Here is a 19181-nt window from a genome sequence, read left to right on the forward strand (position 1 = left end):
CAAGGAAAAATAGAAGATTGTGTTTCATATATTCTGAAGATTTTTTCTGACTGAGGATGATGGGCTTGATTATCACTGCAATCTTGTGAGTTCCACATTATCATCCTGCGTGTCCTCTATGTTTATTCTGTAATACACTATGTGCAATTTTATTTATTTTTATATAGATATCGCCTAATTCGCTATCAAAAGGTTGTGTATATATATATATATATTTTCATATCTGTACCTTAGAAGTGTATCTCTTGTTCTGCATCCCTACTTATTTATTTGTTACGCCATTTATATAGCGCCAACAGATTCCGTAGCGCTTTACAATATTATGAGAGGGGGGATTTAACTATAAATAGGACAATTACAAGAAAACTTCCAGGAACAATAGGCTGAAGAGGACCCTTTGAAGATGACCTTTAAGGAGTGCAGAATGTATAGCTTTAAAGTGTTGCTGTCATCTTTATGACATGCTTGTTTTTATTGTTTGCTGTTGGAGAAGCTAATAGGCGCTATACTCACACAAAGCTCTACCTCCTAGACACAGCTATCTGTATTTCAGATGATGTATTCAGACCAGGATCCTTGTCATTGTTGTATTCACAAGAGTTCCTAATAGAACCTCTAGTCTGGTGCAAAGCAAGAGTAGATGCCTTTCCCCTCTACTGTTGCTAGTGACAGCTACTCGGAAATGACAAAGGTTGTCAACCTTTTCATTGCCCATAAGAGCAGTCTGTAATTTGTTTTGTATTTTTTGATTGTATTTGAATTTCAATTAAATTTTCTCTGATCTAGTTGTGCTTCAACACTTCTTAGATCAAGTCAATTGACCTTTTCGTTTTCGTCTCATTTATATGTGTGTGTGTTTAAAACACATCATTTTGGTGGTACTTGAAAACGGCAACCGTACTCCGTTAACATTCATCGAAATTTCACATAACTTCCCGTTACAAAGTTCACAAAAATGTTAATACTTCTAATTCTCTTGGAATTTTAAGACCCTAAATGTGTGATAGATGTTAGGTTGAAGGAGTAATCCAATTGATAAAAATAAAAAAGTGGCTTAGGGAAGCAAGATCATGATGGGAAGCCAGAGCAATAACTGCTTTTAATCATGGCATTTTCAGCCAACGAGCTAGCCACTGCAGTGCTTAGCACAGGATAGCTAAAGGAAGTTCCAAAACAGGAGCTTCCTGTTCTTTGGCAGATGTAGTGGAAGCAGGGAGAGGTGCGGGACAGACCCCACAAACGTTCTGGTTTGAATACTTACAATTAGGGGTGCCACCCCTTTCATCATAAACACTGCAGTGGAATATTCCTTTAAAACATGCTAGTATTATAAACTGGCTAATAATTCTTCTCATTCCAAAGTGTGGGTAGCAGACACTGCTGTGATCTACTTTTCTAATTTTTTTTTATTTTACATTAAGTATACATTTTGACAATACTTGCAGTGGAATGTCCTGGTGATGCAGACATAGTTCCGGAATGGTAAGTGAACACAAAGAAATGAGCTGGCTGTTTAATGTTTTCCAGGTCAGTATTCATGGTAATGTTCTAATAAAAACAAAGAATCTTTTCATTCACATTACCTCAAGCCGCCATTTCCAGGTGTCTTGTTTACATGATGGGTGGCATAGCTTCGTGGAAAGCTTACGTGAAAGCCAACACAAACAGTCGATCTCTCAAAGCTGCAGAGTAGGATCCGTGATTAGCACGAAAAGGTACTTTTTAATTAATTTGGAAAAGGGCTACCTCAAAGTCGAAAACCACATCATTCAGTGAGCTTAGACGTTTCATAGATGTGAGCGCAATCTAACTTGACCATAGGTTGTTTCATTGTTTATTTTCTACAAAATGGCAATTGTAACCAATACCTCTTTTTTTCTTTTCGTCTTTTAGAGCCTCCCGACGTTTACATTGAATCTGGAACGAATGACACAAAATACTTGAATAAGACAGACAATTGGGACACGTCACGCCAACAGACTGACCATACCAAGCGACCTCAGTTGACCGACGTGGTCCAGCACCCAGGAATAGTGAAGATTGCCGGTCAGAGTGCGAAGAACACTGAATTTAAGACCACTAAAAGGGGACCTCCCCGGCAGAACTCCAATCGTTTTGACATAAATGAGCACCTTCCTTGGATGATCGTTTTATTCCTGCTTCTTGTACTAGTAATCATTGTGGTGTGTAGTGTCCGGAAAAGCTCCCGAACTTTAAAAAAAGGACCAAAGCAGGATCCAAGTTCCATTGTTGAGAAAGCGGGTTTTAAAAAGTCCAATGCGTTGGCTCATAACCGGGAGAAATGGATCTACTACTGCAATGGGCATGGTGAGCAGAAACTATTAATGTGTGTTTTATATGAAGGGTTCCATGGCTTCGTCATGGTCACTATTATGAAATGTTAGCCAGCACTTTAAATTCTGTATCTGGTTTATTTGCCGTTTAATTGTGTTAATTGCTCATTTTTATTATTCACTTTAGTTAATCATAAATATAAAGTGGTGCTGTCACCTTAAATTTCTTTACATATATCCTTTAAAAACATTACTGCAAAATTAATCATGTCAAGCAACAGCAAATTTAGCCGGAATTACCAGTGGAGAGCCGTCAGTGGTTCAACATGGAGGCAGCCATATTGAAATTGCATCAGTTTTTAAACTTTAAAAAAAAAAAAAAGTCTGCAGAGATCATGTGATATCAGCAGCCAAATGGAGATTAGCTCCCAGATTTGCACTTTTATGTTGGTTACTGCTGAACAGAATTAAAAAGAATAAACATAGGCGTCTATTTCTGTTAACGGAGTCACTTTAAAATACATTTAACCTGCAGCTGATATGTGAACGTGTAAAGTTTTTATTTTGAGAATGTCGGGGTTTTCTGTTCACAGCATGGTTCCTCTCATTGCACCAAATCACGCTTCATGCAGTGGCTATTCTCTAAGACAGGGGTCTGGGTGCAATGCCCCTCTTGCCTTCACCGTGCAATGTAAAACATTTTTTAGAGAAACAGGGTTAAACCTGCCTCTAGTGACTGTCTACCAGACAGCCACCAGGGGTGCTTCCTTGCAGTTTCATAGTTTGACTCTGTGAAACAACGCTGGATTTCCTCACACTTTGCATGAGAATGTCCAGGGTGTTTAAAAAAAAAAAAAAACCCTATGAGAAAGAATGTGCACATGCACATTCGGTTCCACCCATCAGCTTATGTTGGAGGAGAAGGCGCTGGAATCAAGTTAAAAAAAGTGTTGTTCTGTTTTTCTTTACATCGCCGGGGGTGGGGCAGAGGGTTGCTATGGTGTTTGTAATACAGTTTTGAACCTGTCATTATAGGACAAGCACCATGACCGCTACAGCACGCTTTAGTGGTTTTGGTGCCAAGAGTGACCTGTTGCCCTCCCTTATTGCAAGTCAAAACATTTGCTACCCTATGTCAACTTACCTGGGATTCACTGGATGCCAGTCACCTCCTCCGTGTGACCTGGAAGCTCCCTGTACTAAGCTGACACTCGCAGCCAATCGACTGGCCCTGTATGGCGGTGTTTAAGTCAGGAGTGTTAATGGAAGCTCCTAGCAGGACACTCTGATCCTCAATGAAGGAGGTGACTGGTTCCCAGTCATTGGCAAACAGTTTAACTATTTACACTGAGGGGAGGTGTCATGGCACTACAAGCACCATAACCACTACAGAACTTGGCGTGTTCCTTTAAATGTGCTTTGTGCTGCACTAGGGGAGTGCAGACCACGTTGCCTTGCAAGGCAGTCTGTCAAGCAGGTAGGACTATGCACATATATGGCTGCTCTCTTCACCTACTCACCTCCTCCGCAGCCCTCCCACCCTGGCTGATATAGTATAGACATACTTTAACATGTATTTTATTTTTCATGTTCAACCAGTGTATTCATTGTTACAGCCCTGACAGAGGTCACTAACATCTCTGCATTTCTGACTGGCCCCAGGCTAACCGACTGCCTTGGTAGAAATAAAATGTTTTCCCCATGAAAAGAATGTATTGAATTCTATGCTTTGACAGTGTGCTGTTCTTGTAGAATCTATTCCATTAATGATCATCTTTGTTAGATTGTAGACTATTCAATGTCACTGTTGGCCTTCTAGAGGGGGAGACGTAAGACAATTATAATTCCAATCTCCAGGCTGACTGTACACAATATCTATTCAAATTTCTCTCTTTCTCTGTACGAGTGGTTGAAATATCCCAGTCCATGTAAGAATGCTGGAGCGGTATAGCACATGGTTCCAACCATAGTAGTTGTATAATGGCGTGGTTTAACTGGATTCTCTGCTCTGTGAAACATGTGCCTAGGTTAGTCCTGACTCATATCTAGCAGGGATGGCCATAAGGTATTGGCCCATAGCCATTAGATGGCCACAAGGTAGATTTCCAGCTGTTGTAAAATATATAATTGAAATTGTTCAATGCTGATTTTCACCAGAAATATGGCAACTGTTTCAGCTTGCGCCAGAACAAGCCACCACTATGTCAGAGATTGAAAATGCAAAATTTTATACTAATTAACAGCTGATATCTAAAATGGGAAATATCGCATAGAAGTAGTTCAAAATCCAAATTAATTGTAAATCCATATTCAAATATACAAAACACCAATGAATCATAGCACGCAAGATGCCCTTTTCCTATTTAGTAGCAAAACTTGAAATGGCTTGAAATTGCTTTTTGATAGATGTGCCAAAGGCCAAACTTGATGGATTGAGTCTTTTTATTTTTTTTTCAGCCTTTAGAACTGTGACCATGTAAAACCACTTGGATCGCAGGACGAATAAACGTGTTTTATACAATTCACATATCTGAGCAACTCAGTGATGTGATAAAGGTGGCACAGATGGTGTGAACCATTGCCCTGGAACTGCCAATGGCTATTTCGAAAGAGTGTTGTTTTACAAATACATGCCCAAATCATCATAACGTTTACTGGAAGGGTTCACGGAGACCTGCAAATTGTACTGTAATACGGTAGATAAAGTGCGTTAAAGTATGAATTATAAACCGTTTTAAGGGATTATTCCAAGCACCATATTACAGACAGTCTTTACTCCTATCACCGATGTCCCACTCTTCCTTCAATAGAAGTTGGTCATATCTCCAGCTATATGCCTATCCCACAGCAGTGTTACTTTCATCATAGAACATCGTGAACAGTCTGCGTTTACTGAAAACATTGCCCTACAGCAGACACGTTCCGGTTCAATCACGAACAATCATGGATTAAGTTGGTTTATAGTAGCCAATGGCTACTATATCCTTCATTCATGTTTTTATATAAATTAAACTGCTTTTGAACCAGCTGATATGTATGTATGCCCCTCACTTGGGAGACCTCACTTGGAGTACTGTACACAGTACTGGAGACCATATCTTCAGAAGGATATTGATACCTTAGAGAGAGTTCAAAGAAGGGCTACTAAACTGGTTCATGGATTGCAGGATAAAACTTACCAGGAAAGGTTAAAGGATCTTAACATGTATAGCTTGGAGGAAAGACGAGACAGGGGGGATATGATAGAAACATTTAGATACATAAAGGGAATCAACACAGTAAAGGAGGAGACTATATTTAAAAGAAGAAAAACTACCACAACAAGAGGACATAGTCTTAAATTAGAGGGACAAAGGTTTAAAAATAATATCAGGAAGTATTACTTTACTGAGAGGGTAGTGGATGCATGGAATAGCCTTCCAGCTGAAGTGGTAGAGGTTAACACAGTAAAGGAGTTTAAGCATGCGTGGGATAGGCATAAGGCTATCCTAACTATAAGATAAGGCCAGGGACTAATGAAAGTATTTAGAAAACTGGGCAGACTAGATGGGCCGAATGGTTCTTATCTGCCGTCACATTCTATGTTTCTATGTATGTATGTATGTGTGTGTGTGTGTGTGTGTGTGTGTGTGTGTGTGTGTCCCTTAAAGTGTACTTGTAATGGTACACACAACCTTTTGTTTAGTACTACATTACATTTTGGCTATAGACTGTGCTATTAACTGTATAGATTAGGAGAAAAAGCTATTTAAAACAGTTAGTCCGTCCCTACCTTTCAATCTGTTCTTCAGCATAGATCTCTGGGCTGTAGAATTGACTGACTGGGAGAACAGGAGAACCTACCTAGATTGTTCTCTGGCTCTCCAGTATAGAATCCACAGTGCATGTGCTGTGGTTGCTATGGTTACTTCCTTGCCAGGACTTCTAGCACCTACTAGAGGAGTATAGGAATGGAGTGACTGATGTCGAGAGCGTAGAGAAGTGTCTCCATGCACGGCAAATAGAAGCTGGGCTGGATAAGGAGTGCCTATAGGGGAATGTTACAGTAATGCAGTACCTACAGGGTTTATAGATAATGTCTATCTATAGACCTTCCAGTAAATACATCATTTGTCTTTATGATAAACCATTCAGCGCCCGTAGTGCAGAATTCGGTTATCCTGAGCCTGTCACCTGAAGTACCCTATAAACCAGGTCGTGGCCAAAAAATTGATTGCCTAGTTGTTGTCCCATCTTGATACTTGGCCAGATTTTTAGTATGAGCACACATTGTGTGTATATTTTATATATTTACTTTTTATTCCGTGTGCATTAAAAGAAGTTTGGGGATTGTAGGACTATATATAGCCGGGGCATGTCTTTTCAAATGTTCAAATAGCATTTAAAAAAAAAATAAAAATTATTTTAAATGCGGTTTTCAAATATAGATCAAAAGCATTGATTAGAAAACATGATTTCGATCAATACTGATTTTCGATCAAATGCATATTTTTATACTGTGTGTATCTGTATGCATCTAACCTTCGATGTGTGTGAAGCTGTTACAATGTGACGTGTTCTGCTATTCTCTCCAAATTAAACATTTGAATCTGTGAAAGCTTGACCATGAACTCCGTCTACCCTTCGACAGGCTAAATCTAACTTCCCAGTTACAGTGTATCATGAGACCCACATGAGCCCTGGATCCCCCCAGGATGGAGCTTTGTACTGCCTTTATTTGGTTTTATAACTGTTGTTTCAGCGTAGTCGCAGGGCTCAGATCAGGCAGGTTCAAACCGGCTGTACAGCATGCTCTTTAGATGTGGGTGTCGCAATTCCATTTAGAGGACGTGGAAAGCAAATCTGAAGGCGTTAATCCTCAAACTCCCTGGGAAAGAGCGTGCAAATTACATTTATAGATCGACCCTTAATTTTGTTTCCTGCAGTGAATTGCAGATACTGGGAGTTGTGTGTCAGTGTTGTCAGCTGTCTACACACGCAGCTTATCGGTATTATTATTACACTAGTGTAGGCTAAGTAATAGTTCTAGGAATATCTTGTCAAGTATTCCGGTCTGCTCGTTATAGTGCCTCCTCCACACCTTCTCTGCCAGTCTGATCAGTATCAAGTTTCTATCTGACAGCTTCACTTTCACTGTGACTTCACACGGACCATGTATATCATTTCCTTATGATGTCACAATGATGTCACTTTGCATGTCATCTCCAATGTGCCTCATGACTCTTTCCCAGTGTATTTACCGGTGTTTGTCCTTCTCACATTCTCTGTATCTGTACAAGTCCCTCTTTGTTTATATGCCACATTCAAAGTGTGTGTCTGTGTATCTAACCTACTTCTGTCTATGTACCACTATCCGTGTTCCTACCTGTATTGTTCCCCCTCTGTGTATTTACCTCTGTCTGTCTGTGTATCTTAAATACTTATGTTTCTGTCTTTCTGTGTCTGTGCATCTCTATTTATTTACCTCTGTATGTGTGCGTCTCCAAACATATTTACCTCCGTGGGTTCATCTATATCTGTGTATGTACATCCGTGTTTGTTGCTTTGCTTTGTTTACCTTTTTGTGTGTCTCTCTAACCATTTATCTTTTTCAGTGTCTATCTCTATCCCCATATATACTTCAATCTGTCTACATACAGCTCTATTGATGTATTTACCTCTGTGTTTGTCCCTCTTTCTGTGTATGTACCCTCGTGGCTGTCTTTATGTATACATCACCACAGTCTCTCTTTCTGTGTGTAGCCTATGTCTCTGTGTATGTACCTTATTTGTGTATCTCTCTCTCTCTGTACATTCTGCGTGTTTATCCTGTGTCTCTGTCTCTCTGAGTCTCTGTGTTTCTCCTGTGTCTCTTATCTCATTGTCTCTGTGTACATACGCTCAGTGTCTATCAGACACACAATGTGAGTCCCTAGTGATCAAACGAACGATACAGTGTCAGGTAGCAGGTTATAAGGATTTGTAGATTATGTGGTTGCCCAATATTCTCAGATTTTAGGTTCATCCTTTTTTATATGCAGTAATATCTAGTTGCTGTAAACTACATTTCCCAGGAGTCTCAGCAAGCCATGTTTCAGTCAGTAACGTGCAGGAACCCTCTCTAGATCCGCATACAGACAGCTCATTGTAATGGCCTCTGTGTTTCTATGAATAATAAAGAGCTATATGAGCAGAGCTCTATTACGTCCACGTTGGTAGTCCCACACTGGCTTTATTCTAAATATCATACTCTTGAGCATTTTGTGAGATCTTGCTTCAATTTCTGGCTAAACCAGGGGGACATAAAATGTATATATTTTTTTTGTGTGAGTGAAGGCACTTTTTGAATCAAAATCAAACCGTACTTTTTCGCTAACCTTATGGGTGTGAATGACTTGTTACCAATGGTGGGAACCGCTAATGGGGGAGTGTTTTTTTTTTTTTTTTATGTTGTCCGGTTCTGTTGCTATTTGTCGCTGGATGGTTAAACGCATTTGTTTTTTTTTCTGTCTACATTTGATTGACAAACTTGTGTTGCCTATTTGCTTCTATGTGTGTGTGTGTGTATATCATGTAGAGGCTTAGAGTGATCTTTGTGGTATAGAGGCTCTTGTTTATCAAAGGATTTTTGTTCCTTGCATAGCATCACATGTATTGTTTGCCTGCCTCAAGTCATGCATGTAGTCCAGACTCGTCGAGAATCGGATCGCTAATTAGGCCATTTGCTATCTGCTGTAATATGGGCGTCTTCTTTTCTATTTATTAGAATGTCTGTTGTTTTTTTTTTTTGTGTGTTTTTTTTGTTTTTGTTTTGTTTTCTAAATCAGAATTTGAAATATTACCTTAAAGCCAAGTCTCTGTTTTCACCCTGACCTTGTGTAGGTAAATCATGCCAGTCTCTGTTTCCAGCAGTATATGCTTCGTTTTGTGATGTCATTGTGTTAAGTGTGTCACGCCAAGTGCGATAACTGGGACAATGAGAGCTCTGTACGTTGTGCTAAGTGGCCACCGCTGACTATTTCTACCAAAACAAGAACACTGAAATTAAATATTTATATTTTTTGGGAGCCCCAGAGATTTATCCTGGTTAATGCACTGCTCCCAAAGGTCATTCAACCTTTTCCGATTTTACTGCATCTTGCCACATAGTATCTTCCCTTTAATTGATATGCAAAATAAATGGTTCTGGAATAAACGTGTTTAATTACAAAGATATTCAAGTCTGTCTTGAAATAAACACAGGGATATGCTCATCCAGTAGTTTTTGTCTATTCTATAATCTAGAGAAAGTGGTGTATAAAAACATAACAGGAAGGGCAGCGTGGTGGGACAGCAACCAGGTGACCGGGTGCAACAGTGGCAGAATTGGTAGGTGAGAGTAAAGTGGAAAATGGATCCATTAATTAAGTTGAGAGAGTAAGAGAAAGGTTTGAGGAATGACGATTACCCTGGGTGGCCACAGGCTATTCTGAAGAGGTGAGATTTAAAGGGATACTCCAACCACCATGGCCACTTCAGTGATCTGGTAGGAGTCAGTATGTGCAGTATTTCGGGTTGAAACACTGCACATCATGAGCTATTCTTAATTCTGTGCTGGGGACTAGTTACACACCCAGCACACGTGACTTAGGCAGCCTCCCACCTCTCACCCCCAACCTCTACTAGCCGGCCCGGAGCACATACATGCTCTCTGAGCCAGAGAATTGGTCCAATCACAGGCCTCTTTATGAGTGAACCGCTAGCAACTTCAGTGATGTCACGAGTGTGTGTAGAAAAGCCGCACCAGGAACTTCACACCGTGCTGTGACATTAATGGCATATTGATTACCCTCTCCCACCTGTCAATCATAGATCATTGACCGGTCAGAACATTCTATGGGAAACTCAATTTTTTTTTTTCCAGATGTTTTACTGGGGGAAATGTAAAACATGCGTATTAAAAATGTATTTCTTTTGAGTAATCTGTGACATTCGAGACTGACCAGAACAGTCTTCTTCCTTACAATACAAAAAAAATCAGAACTCGGACAGACAGAACACATTGACATTCCTGGAACCATAACCACTTCAGCCAGCTGTGATGGCTATGATGTCTACAGTATCACTGTAAATGCAGTGTATATATATATATATATATATTTAATGCAATACATTTAAATGGGGTAGTTCCAACCTAGAGTGTCCCTATAAGGCAATAATTTATGTAACTTTTTTTTATTGCCTTCAGGCACAGCATGTGATGCCTAGTTTTTTTTTATTTTTATGTAATTACGTCACAAAATACATTGTATGGACAGAGGTAGTCATAACTGGAATATTTTAATTTAATTTTCTGTGCTCATTATTGAATCAGAGCAAAGTGGGACTGGATTTGGGGCATGTCAACCGCTTTAAATATAATTTGTGTTTTTTTTTTTTATGATTATCACATTGTAAAAAAATAAAATAAAAAAAAACGTAATCAAAATCCTTCAATGAATTTTTTTTTTTTTACAATTTTTATATTCTTTAAATGCAGACAGTCCTAAGTCAAAGCTGATCTAGTATTCTAGACTTAACAAATGTAGCTCTTTAACCCCTTAAGGACACGTGACATGTCATGATTCCCTTTTATTCCAGAAGTTTGGTCCTTAAGGGGTTAAATGGTTAAAGAGGGGAAGGGAGGGTATGAGTGGACTGTACACTCATGTCTTTGATAGTCCTTGAAGGAATAAGGAAGAGTACACACAAATGACACAATTCAGACAGATGGTTTGGTCGAATTGTTAGTTTAATAGATCAGTCTAATAATCTGATAAGACGTATGCTTAGAAAATGCTTCAAGGGCTATCTGGAATCAAACCAAGTCTGTCTTAACCCTCCAAGCAAGACTCATACAAGTCTGATTCACTGGCAAACTGTTTTATTTATTTATTTATTTATTTAAGGACTGGCAATCAGTAAAATAATGATCTACCCATTAAACATTACTATTTTCTACGTATGAAATGAACCCACCTTTTTTGGGTTGATTTCCTCTGTCTGTGCTCTTTGTAGAATTGTATTTCTTATGGCGTATGGCATAGTGATGCACGGTTTTTAGGCCCCTTCCCCAGCCATTCGTGTTGTAGCTTCAGAGTGAATAGTGTTTGTGTCAATCCAACCGGGTGCCTCCGCTATTTGATGCTCCTAGTTCTCATCGAGTACTCCAAGCACTCCACTAGACACCATCAGCACTGTAGTCCCCACTTGAGGTCTCGCTGTCCTCCACCCACCCTGGACCCAAGACCAGAATCCAGCTTCCAGTGGGTAGACCTCTCCTCCAAGAGAGTGTAGCAATATACTCTTAAAAGAGCAAGTGATTATAATCCATGGGGAGCATAGTGATATAGCAATCACCATAGTGAATATAGCTGTCCCCTCCACACATGAGATGAGGCTCTATGTTGAGGGTGAAGAGGAACTCGTTTATTGGTAGCCACAACTACCACAACTGGCTTTATATGCAGGTCCCCATGCAAGGGGCACTCTACCCCTGGACCTGAGAGTAAACCACAGTAGAAACAAAAACACAATCACATTGGCTCTCAGATCCAGGACACTCCCAAACATAATGGGTTAATCCCTCCTCTTTACCTGGGAGATAATTGAGTCAAGCACTGTATTAACTCCATTATCTCCAGACACAAAAACACACATTTATATAACTTATTAAAAATACCCCCAATATAGTCATATCTCCTGATAGCCCCGATGTGGGGGACCAACATTCTAAAAATCACCCAGATCGATTCAGGGCTTCAGGTTTTTCATGGAAGTCTTAGTTTGACTGACCGCACGCATGGTCCCATGCCCAAAACTGTTTCAGAGAATCAGGGTTTGTGGTTGGTCTAGTTTGGTAGTTCACAATATAACATAAATATGAATGTAACCGGTTTGTATGTATACTTAGTCTGTGACTCTTGTTCTGGAGTGTGTTTCCACCGAACACCGCTCTTTTCAAGTTAATCCAGTCGAACGAAGGAAGAGATGGAAGTCCCAGAGGTGTCTGCGCCATCAAGTGTCCAAATATAGTTCCATGCACTCGACGACCAAACACCGCGGTATGCGTTCGCTGCTGAAGATGACGCTTTTTGCACATACGAACGACGGCCACCCAGCTAACCACTCAGAACGTTGCGGTTAGCGAGGTCAATGAGAGCAATAAACAGCACACGACTGTTCTGGGTGGTCGGTCCGTTCAACAGTTCATTCGGTATTATTATTATTATGTTATTATTTATATAGCGCCATCAAATTCCGCAGCGCTTTACAATGGGTGGACGAACCGACATGTAGGTATATGAACAGCAATAGTCTAATCTGTTCGGTAAGCCCCATATACCGAACTATAGAGGGGGAAAAGGCACGAACAAAGCCTTTCCACAGTCCTGAACCTAGGTCTAATACATGGGCCATAGTCCTGGGGCAAGAGGCTGGCAAGCAGGCCCTTCCAAGAACCAGTGGCTAGATTACTTTCGCCACAGTTCAGATAGAATAACATCTCTGCTCCCCACTGCTCAGATCGTTTCTAATATATTTTATAATGCTTCAATCCCTCAGACAGAGTGCTAAAATATAATGCCATATTTTGGGGCCTCAGTGTGATATACCAAATTCTGGAGGGAACAGGAAGAGATGGAACCCACACGACTTAAAACTTTGCCAGTCTGGTAAATTATAAGAAAAACAATGGTGGTGCAAAGCACTCCGGTTGCCTGGGGCTTTTCGGTTTGACTCTGCCTTTAATAATTCCTAAGTCTAAAATCTGACTACCATTAAGTTAGGCAAGGACATCTACTTGAATAGCAGTGAGAGGCTGCCAGCGTGCCCTTATGGTAAAACACTTTTGATATTGTACAAAGTACGTTTTGATGATAAACCCACACAAAGTGAAAGTACCGCACTAAACTTAAGAGTCACCCCTATTTGACGTCTGGTATGTATCCTCATATATAACATAAAAGGTAAAAAAAAAAAGAGAAAATTGTATAATACTGTAAAATAAAATCACACATTTGGTGGAGCCTATGGGTGATTGGCTTTAATCTTATGGGCCTCTAATCACCCATCGGCTCCATCAAATGTGAGTGTATTTACTCACATCACACTGGTTTTATTTTACAGTATCATACGGTTTGTTTTTTGTTTTTTTTTACTTGATATGCTCTATTTCAAGATGTGCACCCTATGCCAAACAGGTGCAAATTTAAAGAGACCCTTCACATCTGTAAAGCACTTTAGCTTGCTGAAAAGCTTTGTGTAAAGTTTGTCTTTTTTCATTTTATAAAAGGAGCAAATTTCAACAGGCATTGATACTTTTAAATATTAATTTGGTTACTTCCCCTGGCTTTCAAGCAGGCAACAGGTAATGAAGGGGAAGGTTTGCAAAGGCTGAAGGCAAGAGACCTGCAGTTTTCACAAGATGTGTTTATATATACTCCCAATGGTAAATACATAATCAAATACACGTATGTTTTCATTGGAAATATATCTGCTAAACAGCAATTTTATATTTATTTATTTTGTATTTGGGCTGTGGAATATCCCTTTAGACTGTTAGATCTCCACTTACATGTTGTGTGGGTTTACCTCTAAAAAAACATTTGTTGTCTTGTATAAAACACCCATACAAGTGTTGTAACTGCTTGCTTATTGTTTATATAAGTGACATTTCAGATACATATTTCACTGGTTTTACTATGATTATAATTATTTCCCCACTTTCTTACAAAAAGCATCGATTCATTTTTTTTTAAACACCCTTGCGCGTAGTTATATGTTTGGGTCTACATTTGTGGCCTGTTACATAGTGTGTGGCTTCTGTACCAGGCGTGATCAGGCCCTTCTCTGGCACAACTTCAAAACAAGCAGATTCAGCATCGCTAATCCCAATAAATTAATTAAAAACCTGGCCTAAACACAAACTGCAATGTAAACCTTACTATTAAAGGATTACTACAACCCTTTTGACAGTTTATTTTATTTTTTTTGGTCTTGCAGTGCTTGCTAACTAGTCGTCCTCCCCTCCCATGTAAAACATAAAAAAATGACCTAAATCTTACTTGTAGACTAGCACCTGGAGAAGCTTCAGGCGCCGATATTTCTCCTTCATCTGATGTCAGAAAATACCGTGTGTGGTCCAGTCAATGGCATCTCCTAGAGAAGATTGTGATTGGAGCTTTTTCACCAGCTCAGAATGGATGTGCATGTTTTCTGAGCTGGCGAAGGAAGGGATAAGGGAATGGGGAGAGGGAGGGATTTTCAGTTTAACAAAAAACAAAACAAAAAAACCCTTGATTGGAGGGGAGATTGTTCTTCCCCTTGCATGTGTGCGCCTGAAAAGGAGAAGATTAAGATTGCAGTGATACGGACGACATGCTGCACCTCCATACTCCTACCACCATAACCATTTCAAATCAGTGAAGTGGCCATAATGGTTGGAGTTACATTTTAAGTAAAGAATCCGAGATAGCTGTGTTATCTGTTGCCTGTAAACAGAAGTTTGAATATTGTACTCTAACAATCTGTTTTGCCATTTCCTTTTCATCCATCTGGTTTTTGAGAATATGAGCTGGTATTGTGCTATAAATCTCTGGATCTGACAGTATGAACTGTTTCTAGTTTGGATATATTAAACAGGACTCATCGTGACTTTCAGCATTAGATGTTCCTTTTTAAAATTCACCGTTTTGGGTGTAGAGAATGGCATATTCTGATAGCTGTATAAAAATGATCAGTTGATGCCTTTTTGTTTGTTCTATTTTGAATCCGATGCAAGGCAGAGCTTTGCATTCAATGGAAATTTAAAATGTTCCATGGTTCCCTGCACTTGACTTGGTCTTCATGTGTGCACACGGAATCTTGGGAAAATAATGCCTGCTGCTTGTGGAAAGCTGGTGGTGCACGCCTCACTGAAGTGTTAGTGGATCATTTACTGGGATGGTTAGAACAGAACGTCCCACAAAAACAATGACTTTCTCAGTGGAATTGAGGAACGTACTGGATAAAATCTACAAAACTGTTTTTCTGTCCCAAACACCCGTTCTCGTTTCTCCTTGTGTCTCATTTAAACTATTCCAAAAACATCTTCCAAAGAGTTTCTCAATACTGTATCTGAAGTGCGTGTTCAGACCTCGTGGTTATAGTTTTAGTTCCTGGCATGACCAACTAAGCTGCGCATCCTTCAGAAATTGATAGATGGAGGGCTATTAATTTGGGTAATGGTAACATTAACATCTGTTTATTGTCTGACAAGTTCAATACTCCAAATGAATGTGCTAAACCGCTTTGAGTCCAACTAGGAGAAAAACTCTTCATGAAATATTTGCACACTATACATTTTTATTAATATAATGACTGAGTATTTGCTATGTATCAGTCCATAATTTGTGTTACATATATTTTCTTGAAATTTTTTTTATATACATCTATAAAATGTACATTGTTACCCCCGTGGACACTTACATTTCTGTTGCGGGGCCATTAAATGTCAGGCTCATAAACTTTACATCAATATGCTAGCCTTCTTCTCAACAGGTGGTGCCCTCCACAGAAAGGTCCCCGTGTATCTGCTGCTATGCAGCAAGGACTAGATCTAGGTGGATACTTTGTTCTACTCACAGCATGGTCTGCTCACATCCCTGAATTGCACAGATACAGATAAAAATAACAAGACGTCTGGCTCTTGTGATATATGGAGCAAAGGCGGGATGGTAGCAGATCATTATACAATAACTTTTTTTTTCATGTTTCAATTTTTATTGAAGATTTCAAACATAGGAGACCTATACGTGCCCCCGCAATGCTGTACGCTCTACAATAATCTCTTACCATCCAGCCTTTCATTTTCATTTTTTTAATACATATAGGAGGCTATCAGCAGCAACACTTCATATAAAGAAGAGATGCATTTAAAGCTGCCCTGGCACGTGTTTATTTATTTTATTTAGTTCTCCTTTCCTAATGTCCTCTTATATCTAAATAATTACATTCCCATCCTTGCCACTTGCCTTTTTTTTTTTTTTTTTTTTAGATCTATGATCATTGCTTGTTTATGCTGCATGTCAGTGTTTGCATGAAGCGATTTTGTTATCCTCTGCCCACGTTGTCTGCTGTGTGTCCTTCTGCGGAACTGATTTCACTGATGGATTGTGGGTAAATTTGATTAAAATCTCAAACCAAATCTTGTTTTAAGCACTTCCAATTTTGAAGTTTTCTCTACTTGGCTTCTGTAAATTAGAAAACACAGTCCCTCCATTTCTTGCTCAGGAAAAAAAAAAATGCGTTTCAGACACAGGTTGTTAATAGAAACAGATTAGATAAAGTTTAGGATTGAACATTTATGTGTATATTTTTTTTATTTTTTTTTTGTGTGTATTATTTTAAAAAAATATAAGTGAGTACATTATGTAAAAACTTATATTTTCACCTCTTGAATATTTTGTGTGATCTATCTAAAATGGTTAGTTGTTTAACGTCTACTGTCACAGGTGTCATTTGTACAGGGAAATGCTCCGGTTTGGCTCTATGGAAGAGATATCCAGGCTCGTGTGTGTTTATAAAGCATTTCTCTGTTGATGTACAATAGGAGGCGATGGTATTGGCCTAGACACCAATGCCGAAGATGTAAATGTGTGTTCTATATATCCCTACTATACCCCAGTGAGCACTTCAATAACATTCACTGGTCCAGAACTGGGAGTCCAGAACTGGCACTATTACAGAAAGTGACAGTTGTGCTTTAGATCAAGAATGGACTGCATACAACCAACAATTGGTTGTGTTGTTCTAATTATTGAAATGTAACTATGCTGGGAATAATATTCCATGAGTTTTGCAAATCTCTTTAAACACAATGGACTACAGCAATGATGAGATGTGTTCATGGTTGTAAAATGCTGCAAGTTCAGGGATACTGATAGATACTCTGTTGCGGTGTATGCTGTGGAATACATCTTCACTGCTTCTTTGCCAGTATCCGGAGTGTCCAATGTTTGCCTATCCTTACCGTATTGCATCTGTTTGTTCTGTCCAAAAATCTGGCTCTTGGCTCAGAAAGATCACACGTTTCTAGAGAAACCCGTAAAAAGATTGCAGGGGAAACAGCCTCTAAGTACACAACAAGACAAGATAATTCTGTGCGGACGTTTCTTGACCTTCAAGAGAACCAGCAATTTTGATGGCATGTCACAGAACGTTTTGTTGCAGTTATCTTTGATATTCTTTCTCTGGAAAAACAAATCCGGTCATCCAGGCAAAGATTCTAGTTGTATGGTCAGATTGTTTTTAAAGCTCGATCATTAAGTTTTACACTCGCAATTCTAGATGATTAAGTCTTGTTCTCACAATGAATGTCCTACCCAGGATACTTTACCTACTCCAATCTAATCCCATCATGGTCCCCAAGCCATTTTTGCAACGCGAAGAATGTTGTTCCTGGGTTATGTATGGAACGGGGGACATTTCAGACAGAATACTCTGTGTCTCCCTACAGCTAGGTGCAGGGCAGATTTGCCATGTATAAACCTTTTGTGAGTAGTAGATTGGCAACACAAAACTAAGTACCCTAAGTGGTTATCTCTAGATCATGTGAAATCTAGGTACTCTCTACCAGTGTTGGTCTTGTAGGAAATACTGGACATCCCTCAAATGGTGTACTCCCTGCTTTGAAATGCATCTCACAACAAACCCAGGCCCCATACTTCCAATGACTCATAACAAAGAGGCTCCAGAAGGACTAGCCCCAGGGTTGTTAACCTACACCGGAAACTTACAGGCTTCGAGTTGTGCCAGACAGGAGAACACTTAGAGGCATCTCGATCCTCTGCAAGCTTCTTCTGAATGTAATAGCACCTCCACTCCTGCGGTTCACTGCCCCCTGGGCAGATGAACTCTAGAAGTCATTTTCTGACAAGCATGTGCAACAGTACAGAATTGAGGTATATGGAAGATCTTGTGTTACCGTGGGATTCTTCATTGACAGAGCCAATTCCCTGCAGCCATCACTGGTGACGGCTGTAGGGATTGACACTTCTAGATAGCAATAGCCTTGTCCAGTGTCTAGAAATGGCATGATTTGTCTCCGTATATCTCTTGAGTGGGTTGCAATTTCAGTGAAATTTCAACACCGTCAAAATGAATATTATATAAATATTGATCTTCATGAAACACACATGTTTGACAGTGCCGCGTTAAATTAAACATAATGCTGAGGAAAAGGCTCATAATTTCCAATTGCCCTGTAGACATTGGCGAGTAGAAATTCGCTTCTGGAGAGTGTGCCGTGGATACTCTAGGCTTGCAGTGACAATTAAAGGGTCACTATAGTCACCAGAACAACTACAGCTTATTGCATTTGTTCTGGTGAGTAGAATCATTACTTTGCGGCTTTTTGCTGTAAACAGTTTCTTCTCAGAGAAAATGCAGTGTTTATATTACAGCCTTGTGATAACTCCACTGACCACTCCTCAGATGGCTTCTAAAGCTACTTCCTTGGGCAGTGCTGCAGAGTAAGCAGCACTGCCATTCAGTGTCTTCTCCCTCTGCATGGAAACGCTGAACTTTCCTCATAGAGATGCATTGATTCAATTCATCTCTATGAGGAGATGCTGATTGGCCAGGCCTGTCTTTGGCTCTGTTCCTGATCTGCTTCCTTGACAGTCTCGGCCAATCCTATGTGAAAGCTCAGACCACCACTTCTGATGATGTCACATGGGCAGAGCCAGCAGCTGCAGACATGAATACAAATAAGATTTGACTATATTTATGGAGGCAAAGGGGACCATGGGGGGCTAGATGGTGGTTTTAACTTTATAGGGTCAGGAATACATGTTTGTGTTCCTGGCCCTATAGTGCTCCTTTAATTGGTCCTATTTCTCCTCTTCATTT

The 19181-nt window shown here is 39.7% G+C and overlaps 1 protein-coding gene across 1 annotated transcript in view; it reads left to right on the top strand.

Annotated features, from left to right (window-relative positions):
• Positions 1-19181, top strand: part of TNFRSF21 (TNF receptor superfamily member 21) — a 93504-nt gene that overhangs the window by 28066 nt on the left and 46257 nt on the right. The window contains exon 3 of the mRNA XM_063442053.1: positions 1894-2328. Coding sequence (XP_063298123.1) covers positions 1894-2328 — 435 coding nt within the window. The remainder of the gene's footprint in view (positions 1-1893; positions 2329-19181) is intronic.

This window comes from Pelobates fuscus, chromosome 2 (assembly GCF_036172605.1).
Source record: "Pelobates fuscus isolate aPelFus1 chromosome 2, aPelFus1.pri, whole genome shotgun sequence".
Lineage (NCBI taxonomy): Eukaryota > Metazoa > Chordata > Amphibia > Anura > Pelobatidae > Pelobates > Pelobates fuscus.